Source organism: Mercenaria mercenaria, chromosome 1 (genome assembly GCF_021730395.1).
Source record: "Mercenaria mercenaria strain notata chromosome 1, MADL_Memer_1, whole genome shotgun sequence".
Lineage (NCBI taxonomy): Eukaryota > Metazoa > Mollusca > Bivalvia > Venerida > Veneridae > Mercenaria > Mercenaria mercenaria.
The window spans coordinates 55,898,932-55,916,079 of NC_069361.1; the positions used below are offsets into that span (position 1 = coordinate 55,898,932).

Here is a 17,148-nt window from a genome sequence, read left to right on the forward strand (position 1 = left end):
GTTCAAAATGCCTCATGAGGGCTCCGTGCCCAGTTTGGGGTTGCCCCGAGGGGTTTAATTTCACCCCAAGACTTTTATGTGTGTTGTAAAGTTCAAACTCCTTATGTTTATGCATACCGCTCACACATAATTTTCTTTTAGAGACATAGGTAGGGATAGGCTCTATTAATTATAAATCGTGCATAAGCTGAATAGATTATAAATTACTCCATGTATGCAATATAAATAATGTACAGCTGTCTGAGTATAAATTCAGCTCCACATCGGTGAATCTACTGTATATTCAAAATAAACATTCTATTTAGTGATATGGTATACGATAGTACGATTTTACTAGTAAAACAGTATTCAGACTCAAAAGTCTTTCGACCCGATGGTTTCCTTTTTAAATTCTACGTGTTTTTTTTTTTGGTTGTTGTTGTTTTGTAAAAATGGAAATATTTTATGTATACAGGAACTTTGTGTAGATACCAATTTGTCAAAGCCAGTTATAATTTAAGATATACACACCACAACTTTTGTACTTATGGTGCACCTAAAATCTGATAGAAGGGTAGGTTACTTCTTCCAAGATTAGCCTTATCATGGCTATTTGTCTTATGAATATAATTATACTACACGTATAATAAGGGTAGAACCTCACTTTCCAGATAAGCTCTAGACTAAATTAGTTTCGGTTATGTACGAGGTAGGTTTTCGTTAATTATAGAAAACAGCTCATAAGTAAAAGTTGTGATAGTTTAAGCAAACTATAAGCGTATCATTATATTTCTAGATATTGTATAAACTAATAAAATGCAAAATAAGTTTTGCAAGTACACAGTTCTAATGATAAAACATACTCATTTCATTAATAAATCCATATCATTATATTATACATATTCAGATTGTGTTTTTCTTCGCTATAGCTTAGGCGTCTACAAAATAAACATTCAGAGAAGCTTTATCAAAATAATTATCTAAAAAGGAATAATGCAACGGAGAGTCAAATTACTTATAAAAACTACAACCCCAGAAAATATTTTCAGAGTTCAGTCTCAGAATAAGTGTCAGTTATTAAGTTCAAAACCAATCAGTCATAGGCTAGAATTTCGACCCCACGTCCCGCCCCCGCTCCCCTCACTTTTACTTACATTATCGAATCTCAGAGAAAGCTTTTGAAATATCATTTAAACAGTACATTTATTTACTTAGAGAATGGCATTTACATCGAAAATAGCATTTACACGAAAAAGATAATAAAAATGGCAATATGATTGGACGAGCTGCAAACACCCAATTAGAAACACACAAAGACAACCGCATTGGAATGTTTATGTACCTTCAATACAGAAAGGACAGCACAAGAGCAACTCTCAGTCAAAATAAAAGAAAGGAGGAAAATGAACAATGTCTTGATATAACAACCGCATTTTGCAATTGTAATAGGTAAATGACGAACCAAATTCACTATTGTCGTAACTTCAACATTGGTTAAGGTTACTAAATTCGAATCAATTGACCCCCATGACTAAGGATTCGAGGAGCGGTCGGAGTTTCAATCTCTTGAATTGTTAAAATGCTATGTTGCTGGCTTCCGGATAGTTTTCATTTCTTCCAGGGCTTGAAGTGATAAAAGCGTAAAAAATCGCCATTTGACCTTAAATATGTCGGCATGACTTAAAGAGGTGAAACATGAAACATTTGTTTTGACAGTTGTAATTTTCAGTATAAATCAACAAAATAGTGACATAGAGATACACGCATTACGGTAAGAACATTTGAGCAGTAGCTGTATTTGAACACCTTGAAAAAATAGCTATACTTTAGGTTTGAAAGAGTGAAATGGAACCTTATCATTGTCAGTCGACATAAAAATCTACTAGTATTGTTTCAGAGACAGGATGGATAGTCTATTTGTTACTGTTCTTTTTTTACTAACTGTTCTACCAGCGAACGTGTCTACAGAAAGCGGTACCGACGTGAATACACTGTTAACACAATTATTTACAACTAATAATTACAACAAGAAGATACGGCCACTGACTGACCAAACACAGGCTGTGCAAATTAGTATGGACTTTTTCTTAAACGGTAAGAGTTTTTCAAATCTCCAAAGCTAAACAGAGAGGGTGTCAAATGCCTTCTTTTATCATTTTCCGCTATGGTGTCTTTTATATTATCATGATTATAAACTTCTGAGGCGACCAGAACACTCTTGTTGATGAAGAAATCATAGTTTTTTCCCATAACAACAAACCTTAAAATTATCAATAACTGAAATAAAGAAACAGCGAATAAATGCAAGGAGTTAGGCAACAATTGGAATAAGCCTTAACTAAAAAGAAAAGATAAGCAGATGTTTATCACGTATTGTACTCTGTCAATGCATTTTTGTTTCAGCTATAATTGACTTTGATGAACAAGACGAAAGTTTGAAGACGTCGGGATATCTGAGCTTTATTTGGATTGATGAATATTTGGAATGGGACCCCGCTTTACATAACAGCCCCACCGAAATATTTATTGTAAGTTTAAGCAGATACACTTTATGGAACGAATTGAAGTTGACAGCTGACGCCAGAAGAAATTAAAAATCCATTCGCTGTTGTTGGATTTAACGTCGCACTGACACAATTATAGGTCATATGGCGACTTTCCAGCTTTGATTGGGAAGGAAGATCCTAGGTGCCCATCCGTGCATTATTTAATCACGGACTGGCACATGGGTAGAACCACCGGCCTTCCGTAAGCCAGCTGGATGACTTCCTCACATGAATAATTCAACGCCCCAAAGTGCAGCTCAAACCCACATCGTCGTAGAGCAAGTGATTCTCAGTCAGCGACCTTAACCACTCGGCCACGGAGGTCCGCTTAAAAATCCATTCGTATAAATTGTAGTGAAAACCACGTTTCTTAAAGTTTTTGTTAACCCATTCATATATTTTGCATCTCTTATAGTCGTTTCTGGTATCATTCGTTGTTGGACAACTGGTCTAAGTTTGCTTGTAACACGGTCCTGTGTTTCCTATATGTTCGTCTTCTCGATAAAAAGACACAAACAAAAAGTACAAATTACCTGTAGCTATTATCATATATTTAACTTTATTTTTATTAATATGTAGCCTCAAGACGACATCTGGAAGCCGGATGTATCATTAAGGAATGCCTTCAAATCTTTTACTGGTCTCGGATCATCTTATTTGAATGTCAGAGTTACCTCAGACGGTTTAGTTTGGTGGAATCCTTTCCAGGTAATTAAATAATTTCTTATAAAAAAGAAATGGCTCAGATAATCCAACCGACATTTTTTTGCCAACAGATTATCATCCAGGTATGATTTCATGGAAATGTTTTTGAATAAATAGTGGCTCAATATTTGCTTCCTTCCCATCTTTTGTTCCTCTTTTTCCATACGTTTAAAACATACCAGTAGAAGTCAGTAATATCAAGAAGGACATCTTTGGTAAACCGGTATCTAAAGTAGCAGCGACAAAATGAAAACGGACACATAATACATATCATAGAAAACTGAGATCTGTTTCTGAAAGTCTATATTTAAAGAAAATTAGAATATTTGTTATACCAATATTCGTAAATGTCATCAAATTGTGATTATTCTCATAACTAAGCACTTTTTTCAAACAAAATGTTTATATCAACGCAATAATCAAGCATACCAGCTTGCCATTATCAAAATTTGGGTTTGTTAGCAAATATTTTATCTGAACGTAGATCATTAACAAACGCTGTCACCGCAAACTGTGTGCTTACTTCGTTTACACATTGACATAATCCAGTATTTTATTTACTTAACTATATATTACAGTCTCACTTACCAGTTAATTTCACCAGTTATCACCTTGACTGAAATTACAACCTTGAATGATATTACAGGTACTACAATCGACTTGTGCAGTAGATATCACGTACTTTCCATTCGACAAGCAAAAATGCGAGTTGAAATTTACTGCGTGGAGTTATAGCAAAGCCGAAGTTGAAATAAACATGGGCAGTAGAGGGGTAGAACTCGAAGACTATATTGAAAATTCTGCATGGAAACTTGTTGATACCTCCGCAAGGGAGACAAATACGGAAGAAGCAGCCGTTTACTTTACTTTGACTTTGAAACGAAAATCGGGATTTTATATTATAAATGTCATAATACCTGTGGTTTTACTTTCTGTTCTCAGTGTGTTTACATTCATTTTACCCATCACATCAGGGGAAAGAGCAAGCTATGCGGTAACAGTTTTTCTGGCTTTGGCCGTGTTCTTGACCATTATCGCAGACGAATTGCCAAAAAATTCTGAAAATACTTCCATCCTCGCTATATATCTTATGCTAGTAAGCAGCTGGAGTACCCTCATTGTTGTTTTGTGTTTGGTGGAATCAAGACTTGCAATTCGAGACGAAAACAGAACACCTATCAATTTTGTATTCATGGCGTTTGTTAAAGTTGCTGATTTCTTCACTTGCAAGAAATGCAAAAAGTCTGTAAGTCCTAAAGAATTTTCTCCTAAATCAAGTCTGCGGAAGGGTTTGGATGTTGAAAAGTCGGTCACCTGGATACAAGTTGTAAATTCGATGGATTTCATTTTCTTCTGGACTTCGTTTATATTCACATTTGTGTGTACGGTAATCCTTGGGGCATTGGCGGTTAACGGTGCGAAATAGAACTAGCAAAACAAGTGCCTAGTTGCAAACAATAATGACTGGATATAGACTACCGAAGAGTTAGTTTTATGTTGTTTCGAGATAAGCATGACCAGCAGGCTGGCAATAGAGCTTTTAATAATGAGAAAAGCATACATCACATCTATCGCTTACTAATAATGAGAAAAACATACATCACATATATCGCTTACTAATAATGGGATCAATCGGGCAATTTTGCTAAAGTCCACTAACACCATTAGTGTACAATTTACTTATTTCAATTTTATCAGCAGTAGTATACAAAACACGATAAGTGTCATATTATATACACTGCATCTATAACTACTGTTGTTTTTAGGTACAAGACATTCATCGGGGCTTACAGTGTAAATATTTAGACGGAATGATTTAAGAGAAATAGCGTATTCATGAGTACATTACCCAATATCTTAACAATGGACTTACTTTCGTTTATCTCAACAGAAATCTGTCGATATTTTTTTCTGAATGTCCTACGAACGCGGTTATTATTTTGTCTATTGTTACTTTTGACGCTATTCGATTTACCAGTATCAAATAACAAATATATCTATTGAAAATCGTTTATTTACGTAGTTTCATAATTATATGTTAAAGATGAGAATAAAGTATAACTTAACTTAAGAACCTAATATATATGAATGAGATAAATGAGAAAGAATATTTTCATTGACATTTGCTTTGCAATGTGGTCGCTTTCATATTTTGGCACAGATATTGATGAATTTAACATAATGATTTCAGTGAAATATAAGCCATACGTACTTCAGACAAAAAACCGTTACCTATTCAGTCCAGTATAGCACGGATATCCATCTCCGTTGCTAGGACGGTAAAAAAGACACACTTCAAACACTTTGACAACATGAAATTATCAATGGATTTTCTGAATTAGGTTTTACATACAACTAGTATGACTGTAAATATGTTAAAATGGATTGCTCTTTTGCTGTTTTCATTTGGATATGATGTATATAGACGTGACATGATACGTTGAGGTCAAAGGTCTCCACGCGTACCGTACTTTAAACACAACTAAGCACTTCTCATACCGAAATGAAAATTACTCACAGCGCCACTCATAGCGTATTTTTTATATATTGTTTTATTTTCCTTTTCATTGATCCAATTTTGCAGACATTTTTTAAAAGGTTTTAGTCTCTAAAATGATATATTCGTCCACTTACAGCGGCTGGTGGAACATCAAATGCTCAAAGGTCATGTTGCGACGTATGTGTCTCATTGGCAACTTCCGATAAAATGCACGAGTATATGACGATACAACGCATGCATAAGTCAGTCAACACCCATATTTTTCATTTTCATTTTTCATACTTTCATATCATTCTGACATGCGAAGACTTATAAAATTGTGTCGAAAAAGTAGACGATTATAAAACTATAAACCTATTTGTTGCAAACAAAAGCCCTGCCGAATATTCAAGATATTTTAGTTCATTCTTAGATGAGCAAGAAAGACAGAAATGGATGTTTATGTAAAAATTATAGACGTCGCTGTACTCACTTTTTTAATGTAAATGAATCTAATTCATTTTTAGTACCATCTTATTATAAAGTAAGGTATTATCTGTCGTGCAGTTCAACTGTTGTTATAAGTTAATAATATAATAAATGTTTGAAACAGTACTTTGGACAAACACGTCATCAATGTTCACAGAACTAATCCTTGGAAAAGGCTTTTAAAAGAAGGCTTTTGGGTACTGTGACTCCACTAAGAATGAATTCAAAAATTCTGTGTCAGTGCCTTTCAAAAATACCTGTTATATACTTACATATCAATGTTGTGTATATTTCTTAATCCGTTCCCTTATCAATTGAATTTATACTGCATTGTTTTCACCAGTATGCGTGTATCCTAATTATGATGACCCTGTTTGTGATATTTCCTCCAAACTCTTTGTTAAATTTTGAGTCTGCCGTTTGACGTTAATGTCATTTACTTTATTATGTTTACTTTTACCCTTAGTAAGGCAAATGTAACCGAAAACGTTGGTGAAAAATGAAGCGACTTAAAACTTTTTTGTTGTTTTGACCTATTTTGATACCTATATATATATGTCACAAAGGTATTAATTCGTGCTGCAAAGAAAAGGCAAAGGTCTAAATGTGGATAAAGTTTGACTTATTTGGTTTATTGCGAGAAGTGTCCAATCACAGAAGATATAAGCCTTATATAATGGAATACGTATTTACTATATCTTAGCTGATCCGGTATGTAATTAAAACTGGTGATCTAGTTTTGATCTCGTAAATGCTTTTGGGATCAATAGACTCTATTTGACTGGCCAATAATCACTGTAATGAAGCGCATTTTTGATAGTATAAAAATTCAGTGATGGTATAAGAATTAAAAATGCATGATTCATATGCACACAGAATCTGTTAGTGTTGGATTAGTTTGGTTCTATGTAGTTTATACAGAATTTATTTTAGGTCGATTGTGAAGGAAGTTCTACAACTTATATTAATCACTCTCGACACCTCATTCCTGTTGGAATTCATCGCCACGAGGGTATGAGAGAAGAGGCCAGTTTCCCTTTTAATGCTGAGCGCCTAGCAAGGTAGCTATTGGTACCATTTTTCACGTCTTTTGTATGACACGGCCGGGGATTAAACCCACGACCTCCCGCACTCGAAGCGGACGCTGTACCACTAAGCTATCGAGACGGTTGGTTCTATTTGACAAGTGACCTACAAATAATAACACGTATACTAAGATATCATACACATAAATTATGTTAAACATTTGCGAGTAAAATATCATAAATATACGTTCAATAAAAATGGAGTATTCATCCTATTCAGTGCAAACGCTAGACTATCACTTGTTTTAATACGAAAGTTACCAGCGGTCGTTCTATGTTATTTCAATTTTTCTACAATAATCCAACAACCATTATATACTGCTTAATATATTGTGAATTACATTTATTGACTGTTCTATTGAAAGGCAGAGGTTCAGGATAATCTACCGATTTTGTTCTATGAGAAAGTAAATATATTGAATTGCATGGTCAATATTTCTGTAAAAAATGTCCACGAATGTTTTAAGTTCTATTGTTTATATCAATAGGTGAATCGAAAGGTCCATTAACGATAATTGCCAATGTGTTTATCTTGATCAGATTAAGACCATAATTCTACTAATTGTCCAGCAATCCACATTTTCTAACGTGTCTGACTTGGTAATGTATTTCTCATTTTTATAATTACCAAACTATGTTTTGATTATCACACTTTATTCCTTCAACACTCAAAGCGGTTCCTTTTTTTGTGGAAAAATGGATATCCTTCTGCAAGTTTGGCTTCTGGTGTTATTATCATTTCCAACGATGGTGGTTTCACAAAGCGGCACTAATGTCACGTCGCTAATTACTCATCTTTTCACAACAAAGAATTACAACAAGAAAGTTAGACCTCTTACAAACCAGACTGAGGCTGTTCACATAGACATTGGCTTCGTTCTAAATGGTGAGTATTACTCGATTCTTTATATCATTTTATCACATACAACATGCTTCGTTTTATATGTTTAGAAATATTTGATCATCTGTATCATTTGGCTTCGTTTTAACTACAGTAGAGTGTATTATCAAATTTTCTATATTATTTTATTATCACACAATTAACTAAGAGTTTAATATACGGCATGGTTGTGCCTTCTTGCCATAATGGTACACCTAGTGCCATAATTGCCTGCTCAAGAGCTTTAGCCCGAGGGCCATTATGAAAGTGTCATTATGGCTAGAAGGCACGCACCAGCCGTTTATTAACCTTTTTATTATATAACTTCGCTTCATATTTAACTTGGTGTTTTCATTTCACATATTTACCTGAAATTAATAAGCACCATTTGTATTGTTTTTTTTTTCATCAACAATGTCATAATTATTTGGCAATCGATCTGAAAATGAAACAACATTTCTTTCATCCGCCATAATGACGTTGCTTCATGACGTCAACGTTAGAACGTGCTGACGTTCCGGTCACCCGGGGCGATTATGATTATGGCACGTGTGGCACACTACACCATTATGGATTGGAGGCCGTAATGGCCGTTTTTACCGGCTTTTGCGTTACTATTTATAGTAGGTCACAAACAGGTAAATAGTTTTCCCTATATATTCTGTATAAAACTGACATTTTTACAGAGCTACCAAACATAGCTAGACCCATTTCAGAGAACAAATCCTTACCTCATTTTAAAGTGTTATGATAAAACTGATATAAAATGAGCAGAAACGTAAGGGTCATGTATCTTCTAAGAGAGATTTGCTTACTGTAAAATCACATCAAAATCACACTGCTGTGACCTGGAAGTACTACTCATACTAAAATGAGCTCCACTTCACCAAATACAACCTGCTCTCCCATTTTTCCTACCAAAATGTCAAAATACATCCACCATGAAATTTAAACAGAAACTAGCTTTAATTTAGACCTCTGTTGCCATGCCCAGGGAAAAATTAGTGTTCAAAAACCTGTCAGCCATTACGCGACTTTACTTTAGTTAGGCCTAGTAAGGTTTATATCATTTTATCATAACACAGTTGGCTTCGTTTTAAATGGTGAGTATTATTTGATTCTTTATAGCATTTAGATAATAGAGTTTTATTCGTTTATTTCTGTCTCATCCAATATATTACAATTACTGTATACACACCAATAGATTTTAAAAACGTATAGTACATAGTATTGGTCATTCTTGACATTGAATTATGAGACTTTGTAACATATAGCCTATCAATGAGAAAAACCAGAATCATGTCGCTCACACCAATGAGAGAGCCAGTCAATGATACTGGCAGTAATAATAGCAAACAATAGTAGATCCTGACCATACCACACAGACATTTTAGCGTCAAACATGATGATATTAATTTGTTATGGCATTATATAGACATAAACTACAAACAATTATCTACACAACATCATCTTAAAATCAGCTTACCATTGCTAACTTTTTTTATTTAAAACCTGCTAAAAACACGACTTAAAAAGATACTGAAAACTGTAAATCTTGGCATTAGCGCGCGTAATATTTTTTAAAGAGCAACTACTAGGTACCCTCCATGATCAGATCATGAGGAGACTGGTTAGCAATGATAATCTGCACTGTCATAAAAAGTATCTTTAGGTTACCAAATAATAATTTAACTTAATTTATCTTTTATTTATTTTACATAGTAAAATTTGGTTTACTCTTAAAACAAGCAATAGTTTCATACACATGTAGTATCAGTTAATAAAAATTGCAAAATGAGACCAGTCGGATACACTCCAACACACAAGATTCACGAAGTTCCCAGACCGGACTCAAAGATATTAGCACATAATTATTTGCCAGACCGCCTGAGTAGGAGTTTGTCAGACATGGCTCACCTTGCATAACATACAGAAACCACTAATTGTAAATACATACCACCTCAAAATATTGGTGAAACAGAAATGCTACTGTTGGAACATGTAGGAAAGAGGTTTTTAATACAAGCTTTTAGCTGACTCCTCAATCCTATCACATTAATATAATTATGTTTGTATGATACATATTTGGAAAATAAATATTGTTTAAACCAAGACATGTTCAAAAATAATTACTCTCGTTCTACATTTTCAGGTTATATGCAGTATAGTAAATATGGTTTCATTATCGCAAGTTACAATTTCATATAAAACGTTACGTTGTACAAAAACACCATTGTAACTGATATGATGCTTAAAAAGTTGCTCTGTTTTTATGTAGACAAGTTTTGTGGCATATTTTTATAGTTTGAAAAAATTATATTAATCATGAAACTTGAAACTTAGCATCTGGTGTCTATTCCTTAATAATCCACCATACCTAAAGACCTACTTCTTTCTCCCTAGACAAACTTCATGATCATTATTATAATAGTGGCATGATAGAAGGTGACAAGTGGACAACTTTAAGGCCTTTTCTGAATTTTCGTCTTTGTGTTTTAGTCCTTTTATTCAGTCAAGTTTGTTTCAGTGCATTTTTTCTAAATACTTCTAAATAGATATTATTTAATAATGGACAAAGTTTAACTGTATTCTAAACTTAACTAAATACATAAAACACTATGTACACTGCTATTTTATTTCAATAAAACATTTAGATGTCTGTGTCCCCTAAATGTTACAGCCAGTGTGTAACTGCAACTAGAGGTGTCCCACCTCCTTTCAATAGTTTCATGACTCTAGGTGAACTATTTCTAACATATATGAAACACAAACTTTTAAGCATTTATTGAGTATTTTTCTCTAAGTGAAGGACCATAACTCTGGTCCGGATTTTGGAACACCATTAAAATACCAGTTGCACAACTTCCCGTGCTAAATAACAATCCTCCGGGGTTTCATGACAAACCAAACTTCAATTTACGTAAAATATCTTTTGAGATATGCATGATACAAATTCGGACGGACGGACGGAAGGACGGACAAGGGCAACTCTAAATATTTTCAAAAATGTTGGGGACACAAACAAAACTGTTGTATTTTCCATGCAAACTATATAAAATTACCTTCATGAAAAAACATTAGAATACAGTTTTTCTGTTATCAAAGCAATCATCGCATTTGATGAAAGGGAAGAAAGCCTGAAGACTGCCGGATATTTAGAATTGCAGTGGCGTGATGAATACTTAAAATGGGATCCAGATCAATATGACAATATATACAAACTCTTTTTGGTAAGTAGTTTGATATATAATCTATTTGGTATGTAGATAGATATCTGGGGCAACATAACAATATGCAATAACTCTATCTGGTATTTAGTTTGATATATATATAATCTATCTGGTATGTAGTTTGAAATTTTATAATCTATTTGGTATGTAGTTTGATATGTAATTTATTTGGTATGTAGTTTGAAATTTTATAATCTATTTGGTATGTAGTTTGATATATAATCTATTTGGTATGTAGTTTGATATATATATATATATACATATAATCTATTTGGTATGCAGTTTGATATCTGGAGCAACATAACAATATACAAGAATTCTATTTGGTAAGTAGTTCGATATCAGGAGCATTATAATATTAACTAAAATCTTCAGTTTGCAGATAGTTACATAACCGTATACGCGACCTTTCATTGTTAACTAGTTTGGGATCAAGAGCAAAATAACAGCGCACAGAACCGATCATTATTTGGAATGGCCTTTGCGTTCTAGAGCAACATAATTATGTAAAATAATTTTATTAAGATTATTTGTTTAGGTTCAGGAACAATCCTGCTATGTCAAGTAAAAATTTTAAATCCAAAGCAATCTAACAATGTCTTAGAACCTCATTTAGTAAGAACTTTAGTGAGAACCTTACTTCGTTCAAGAGCAAGCCTACATTGTACACATACATTATTTGGTAAGACGTTTTAGATTCAGAGTAACATGACGAGCCATATGAACTGTTTGCTAAGGAATTACATACTGCTGTCTTACCAAATAAAGTAGGTGTACAATCTAGACTAGTAAAGGTCTTACCCTACGACAAAAGGAGTTCTGTAACGTTTTAACAAACATGTAAAAAACAGTCATTTGGAAGATAAAGCATTCTGTTATAATTTATCAAGAGAAATAGTATATGATAGAGAAAAGTGGAAACTTCGCAGGTCGCTCAACACGACAAAAACGAAAATGTTGCAGGCTCGATTTGATTGAGCCTGTTCATGGACGGTAGTGGAAATACATGTATGAGTTAAATCCGATTATGAAATAGCGTGCGAATGCTCAAAATATTGATCAGTAGATTCTATGATAATTTACTAAGTAAAACCGCATTCTGGGAATTCAAAATTTCAGTACGACACATGAAATTGCGTCAGTTTAACTGTTAATGCTTTTCAAATTTTAATATTTGTTTTACGGTGGTTAGACTTTTAAGACAGTCAGATTCCGCTGGTCGTTTCTCTTACATCTGATCGTAGAAATTCAGAAATTCAGTTCAGCATATATTGTTTACGATGTACTGTTCAAATTGCAATAACTTATATCGTACAAAGTTTATGTTGCTTCCTAAAAAAATGCCCTCTCGCTGGACGGAGTGTCATTGGGAGTAACTGAAGAACTGGTTTCTGTGGCTGCTTACGTCACATTCTCTTAGTAATTTAAAATTAATCGAGTCCTTTTTTTAAATGCGCTGACCTCCAGATTTTCGCTAAAATAATCTTTCTTTTACGTAAATTGAAATTTGGTCATATGATTAACAAAAGAACTTTTGTTTTTGTTTCTAAACAATCGTAAAAGTGCCAAATGAAGAAAAAACATGCCCGAGTCGGGAATTAAACCCCAACCACCCCGGCAATAAACATTTTCCTGCGTTCTTGACCAGTACACCTCAGAGGAATACGTAGTTAACGGTCTAAATATAAAGCTTTATAATTAAGGCATATTATCTCCGTTATCCCTTTACAACGCTTTTCAACTTTGAATGTAACAATTAATTCTTATGAGTATCTATAGCTTATAATCTGCCACTATCTAAGTTTCAAAGCCTTCTAAAATACAGCAATAATTTCCTGATACATAAAATATCTATTTTTTGTTATCGTATGATCTGAAGGTCAGTGCCTTTAAAAGAAATCTTTCACAAATAATAATAAGAAAAAACTTTCTTCAGGATGAATCATTTATTCTTAATGACATAAAAATTAAAAGCAAATATACGTATAGTTACTTCATCTTCTTGTATGTTTATGTTTAAATTTATCTAGCCTCAAGAAGACATCTGGAAGCCTGACCTGTCCCTCAGAAACACATACAAAACGTTTACTGGTCTTGGGTCTTCGTATCTAAATGTGGAAGTAGACAATACTGGCTTAGTGTACTGGATTCCTTTTCAGGTAAAATTGCATCAATATTATTGATCGTTTTAGCCCGTTTGCCCTTGCCATAATACATTTAGTACTATGTACCATCGGCTTAAGCGGTCATGATTCAGCCAGTGAAGGTCTAATAAGGCAGTTTCAATTTTCAACGATGTAAAATTTGATTTTCCATACTTCGTAATATACTAAGAAAATTCGTCAGATGAAAACGATAGGGTCGTGTGCTTGACTTTTTGCTAGAAAGATTTGAAAAAATGAACCTCATACAAGTTTTTATAATGGGCGCGCTCCCGGTCGGCCAGACGTCTTTGGAAATATCACAATTTTGATAACATTTTCACGAATATAGTTTTTTCTACAATGTAAATTTTTATGAAACGTCTCTCAGTGGTAAATAGATCCACGCATTACATGCTTATTTTAAGACATTATATGGAATTTATTTAAGGAGTCAAACGTTTTGATATCATATTTTATCTTAAGAATGATAGTTAAGGTTGTCATTTAATAAAATTTTGTCACTGATTTCCTTCAATTCATATAATTTTAATTTTCGTATATCGAAGCAAGGTTCCGGATAATTTACGTTACGCCATTACTTCCGGCTTACCAAACGTGCAGAATTTCCTGAAATTCAGCATTTTACTTCCTAAAATTGTATTTTTTTTATATCTCTGTACATTTATTTTAAATTCCACGAAATACGGTCCCCACAAAATTGCCGTTTTGCCAGAACCACATTGTTTTTGCTCTAGAAATTAAAGACTTCACAGTATTTACAGTTGCCGTTTCAAATGTGTGTTCGGAGTATAAAATATCGTCTTATCTTAGAAATATGCATAAAAATGAATGAAACGCTTACAGCAAAAAGGAATCAAATAGTGTCAAAGAAGTGTATGTTTTCTTTTACACTATACTGTACCATGTCAAGTATCGAAAACAAAAGTCTGTGAAAATTATATGAAACTGTCCGAACTTTACGCATTATTTATTTGAAGATTTTGTTTTTGTTTTTCATTCTGAAACAATGAATGAAAAATGTTTAACACTTTTCTCTTGTCTCGCTACAGGTGCTAGAATCAACATGTGCCGTTGATACCAGTTACTTTCCATTTGACGTACAAACTTGTACATTAAAATTCACAGCATGGAGTTACAGCATGACTGAGTTGGAAATACACAAAAGCATCGATGGAGTACGGCTGGAAGATTACGTGGAAAATTCCTCATGGGGTATAACGGAAACATATGCAAGTGAGACTACCACTGACGAAGCGGTTGTATATTTTATCTTTAAGCTAAAGAGAAAATCTGGCTTTTACATAATTAACATTATTATTCCAGTGGTATTATTGTCCGTTTTGAGCGTTCTGACCTTCATTCTACCGGTTTCTTCCGGAGAAAAGGCAAGCTATGCGGTGACAGTTTTCCTCTCTCTAGCCTTGTTTATGACTATCGTCACATCCGAGCTTCCGAAGAATTCAGAAAACACTTCTCTACTCGCTGTGTATATGATGGTTGTAAGCATCTGGAGTACCCTAATTGTTACCTTGTGTTTGGTGGAGTCTAGAATATATACTCGTGACGAAAAGTCGGTACCAATCAACGCATTCTTCATGGCTCTCGTAAAATCAAAGAGTTTCTTCACCTGTCAGAAATGTGCAAAGTCCGTCAAACCAGAAGTGTGTTCCAAGACTAGCATACAGCCGTATGACAGCGAGGAACCTCCCAACAACTGGAGAATGGTGGTTGATGCAATGGATTTTGTTTTCTTCTGGATTTCTTTTATTGTCATATTTGTGTGCACTCTTGTACTAGGGATAATGGCCATAAACGTCTCTTAAGTTAGTTTTGACGCGGAGGGATATATAAGCGCTGTTCACATCGTAATATTTCCACCCGGGTGCAAAATTGGCACCTGCGCAAAGCAAACATTTTCTCATGAACGGAAATGAAAAAAAAATACGCATTATTTTTGCGCCTAGTTGGACCTGGTGCAAATCAAATTTGTGTGAGATGTTTTTTTCTTCATGTGAGCCTTCAAAGCATTGTAATTTGATGTATACATAATGTGCCACTATATCTCACCATGTGCTTTATTTTATAGTAGATTTCGGTATTTAGATGTAATAATTCCGCCAACATCTTCAAATACAACCGGCATGCCCGATTACCTCAAATCTCATTGATCGATATGTCTAGTAAAGTTCTCTACCTTGAAAATTCTATTTCTTATTTATAGCTTATATACTGACAGCTCTATTCAAAAGCAAAATACACAATGACAATAGTTTACAACACTCTGTTCCATTAAAAATTCATACATAGCCTTTTCCTTAAATTTGTCATAAAAATGCCTGTAAATTCCTTATTGCTGTTTTATACATGAGATATGATGAAACAAGAAGAAAGCTGGAATACTTATAGTTATTAAGAGTTAAAATGGCAAAACATTCATACTTATTTCGAGATCCAACGCAACACATCAATTAACAAGTACTTCATTTGGTAAGTTGTTTTGGGTCCACAGCATCAATACAACTTTCACAAGTTCACAAGCTTTATTTGGTAATTATTTTGGGAACAACATTAGCATTTGGTAAGCTGTTTGGGATCTGTAGCAACATGACAACTTACAAAGGTTTATTTAGTATTTAGATTATTTTGAGATCAACACCAGTATAACAACCTATAAGAGCTTCATTTCATAAGAAATGTGAGATCCATTTAAACATAACAACTTACAAGAGCTTCATTTGATAAATAGTTTGGGGTCCAGAACAACATAACAACATACAAGAGTTTAAGTTGATAAGAAATTTGTGATTCGGAGCAACATGACAACGTACAAGAGATTTCTCTGCTAATTTGTTTGTTATCCAGAGCAACATAACAATTGACATGAGCTTTATTTGATACGTAGTTTGGGATCCAGAAAAAGCTTACGATTTACTTTACTTTAGCTTTAGATGTAAATATTAACAATGTACAAGGACTGTATTTGGTACGGAGATTGGGATCCAGATAAAATAACAATGTAAAGGAACATTTTTGGTAGAAGCGAAGGAAAAGTAAATACTTTTTGGCAGAGTAGTTTGGGATGTACAAAAAATAACAATATAGCAAATAGTTTGAGGTCCAGAGTATCACAACAAACTTCATATGTATTTTATGTAAAAACATCATGCAGAATACAGTCATTTTTTTATAATTTACAAATAAAGCCCAGGTTAATAGTTTTATCAAATTGCTCAGGCCAGTAAATAATACTGGGAAAACATTGGTTTTACTTTTTAATGGACAAAGCTGGGTATTATGTTTTCTACATACTAGTACTTTTAGGTGACTTTACTACATTTAATGATCCGTTCATGAACACTTTCCTAGCAGATTTCTCACCTGGTCATTAAGTACATAAACTGTTAAAATGACATTGGATTATTGAAACATGAGAATACTATTAGAAGTGTTAGGTATCATTAAAACTTTGAAGGTATCATTTCAACATAAAGTTAAACACTGCTTTATGTATGTATAAATAATTAAAACCATATCATGTCCATTTACTTTTTTCTTCCCAGTACTTGTTACTACTGTAGGCGATACTCTTA

At 33.7% G+C, this 17,148-nt stretch overlaps 2 protein-coding genes across 3 annotated transcripts; both read left to right on the forward strand.

Moving 5' to 3' along the window:
- The first annotated feature begins 1,690 nt into the window (after window positions 1-1,690).
- On the forward strand, window positions 1,691-6,717 carry LOC123545560 (acetylcholine receptor subunit delta-like). Its single transcript, XM_045331890.2, has 4 exons — window positions 1,691-2,073; window positions 2,383-2,507; window positions 3,105-3,233; window positions 3,877-6,717. The coding sequence occupies exons 1-4, from the start codon at window positions 1,884-1,886 to the stop codon at window positions 4,654-4,656; spliced, it is 1,224 nt and encodes a 407-aa protein (XP_045187825.2). The 5' UTR covers window positions 1,691-1,883; the 3' UTR covers window positions 4,657-6,717.
- A 1,150-nt stretch (window positions 6,718-7,867) lies between these two features.
- LOC123536791 (neuronal acetylcholine receptor subunit beta-2-like) lies at window positions 7,868-16,176 on the forward strand. 2 transcript variants are annotated; one of them, XM_053548542.1, is made up of 4 exons: window positions 7,868-8,169; window positions 11,269-11,393; window positions 13,424-13,552; window positions 14,608-16,176. In XM_053548542.1, exons 1-4 carry the CDS (start codon window positions 7,980-7,982, stop codon window positions 15,379-15,381), a joined length of 1,218 nt encoding a protein of 405 aa, XP_053404517.1. In that variant the 5' UTR covers window positions 7,868-7,979; the 3' UTR covers window positions 15,382-16,176. The 2 variants fall into 2 exon arrangements, with proteins under 2 accessions (XP_053404517.1, XP_045176165.2); XM_045320230.2 differs by lacking the exon at window positions 7,868-8,169 and adding an exon at window positions 8,699-8,801.
- Window positions 16,177-17,148: the final 972 nt, after the last annotated feature.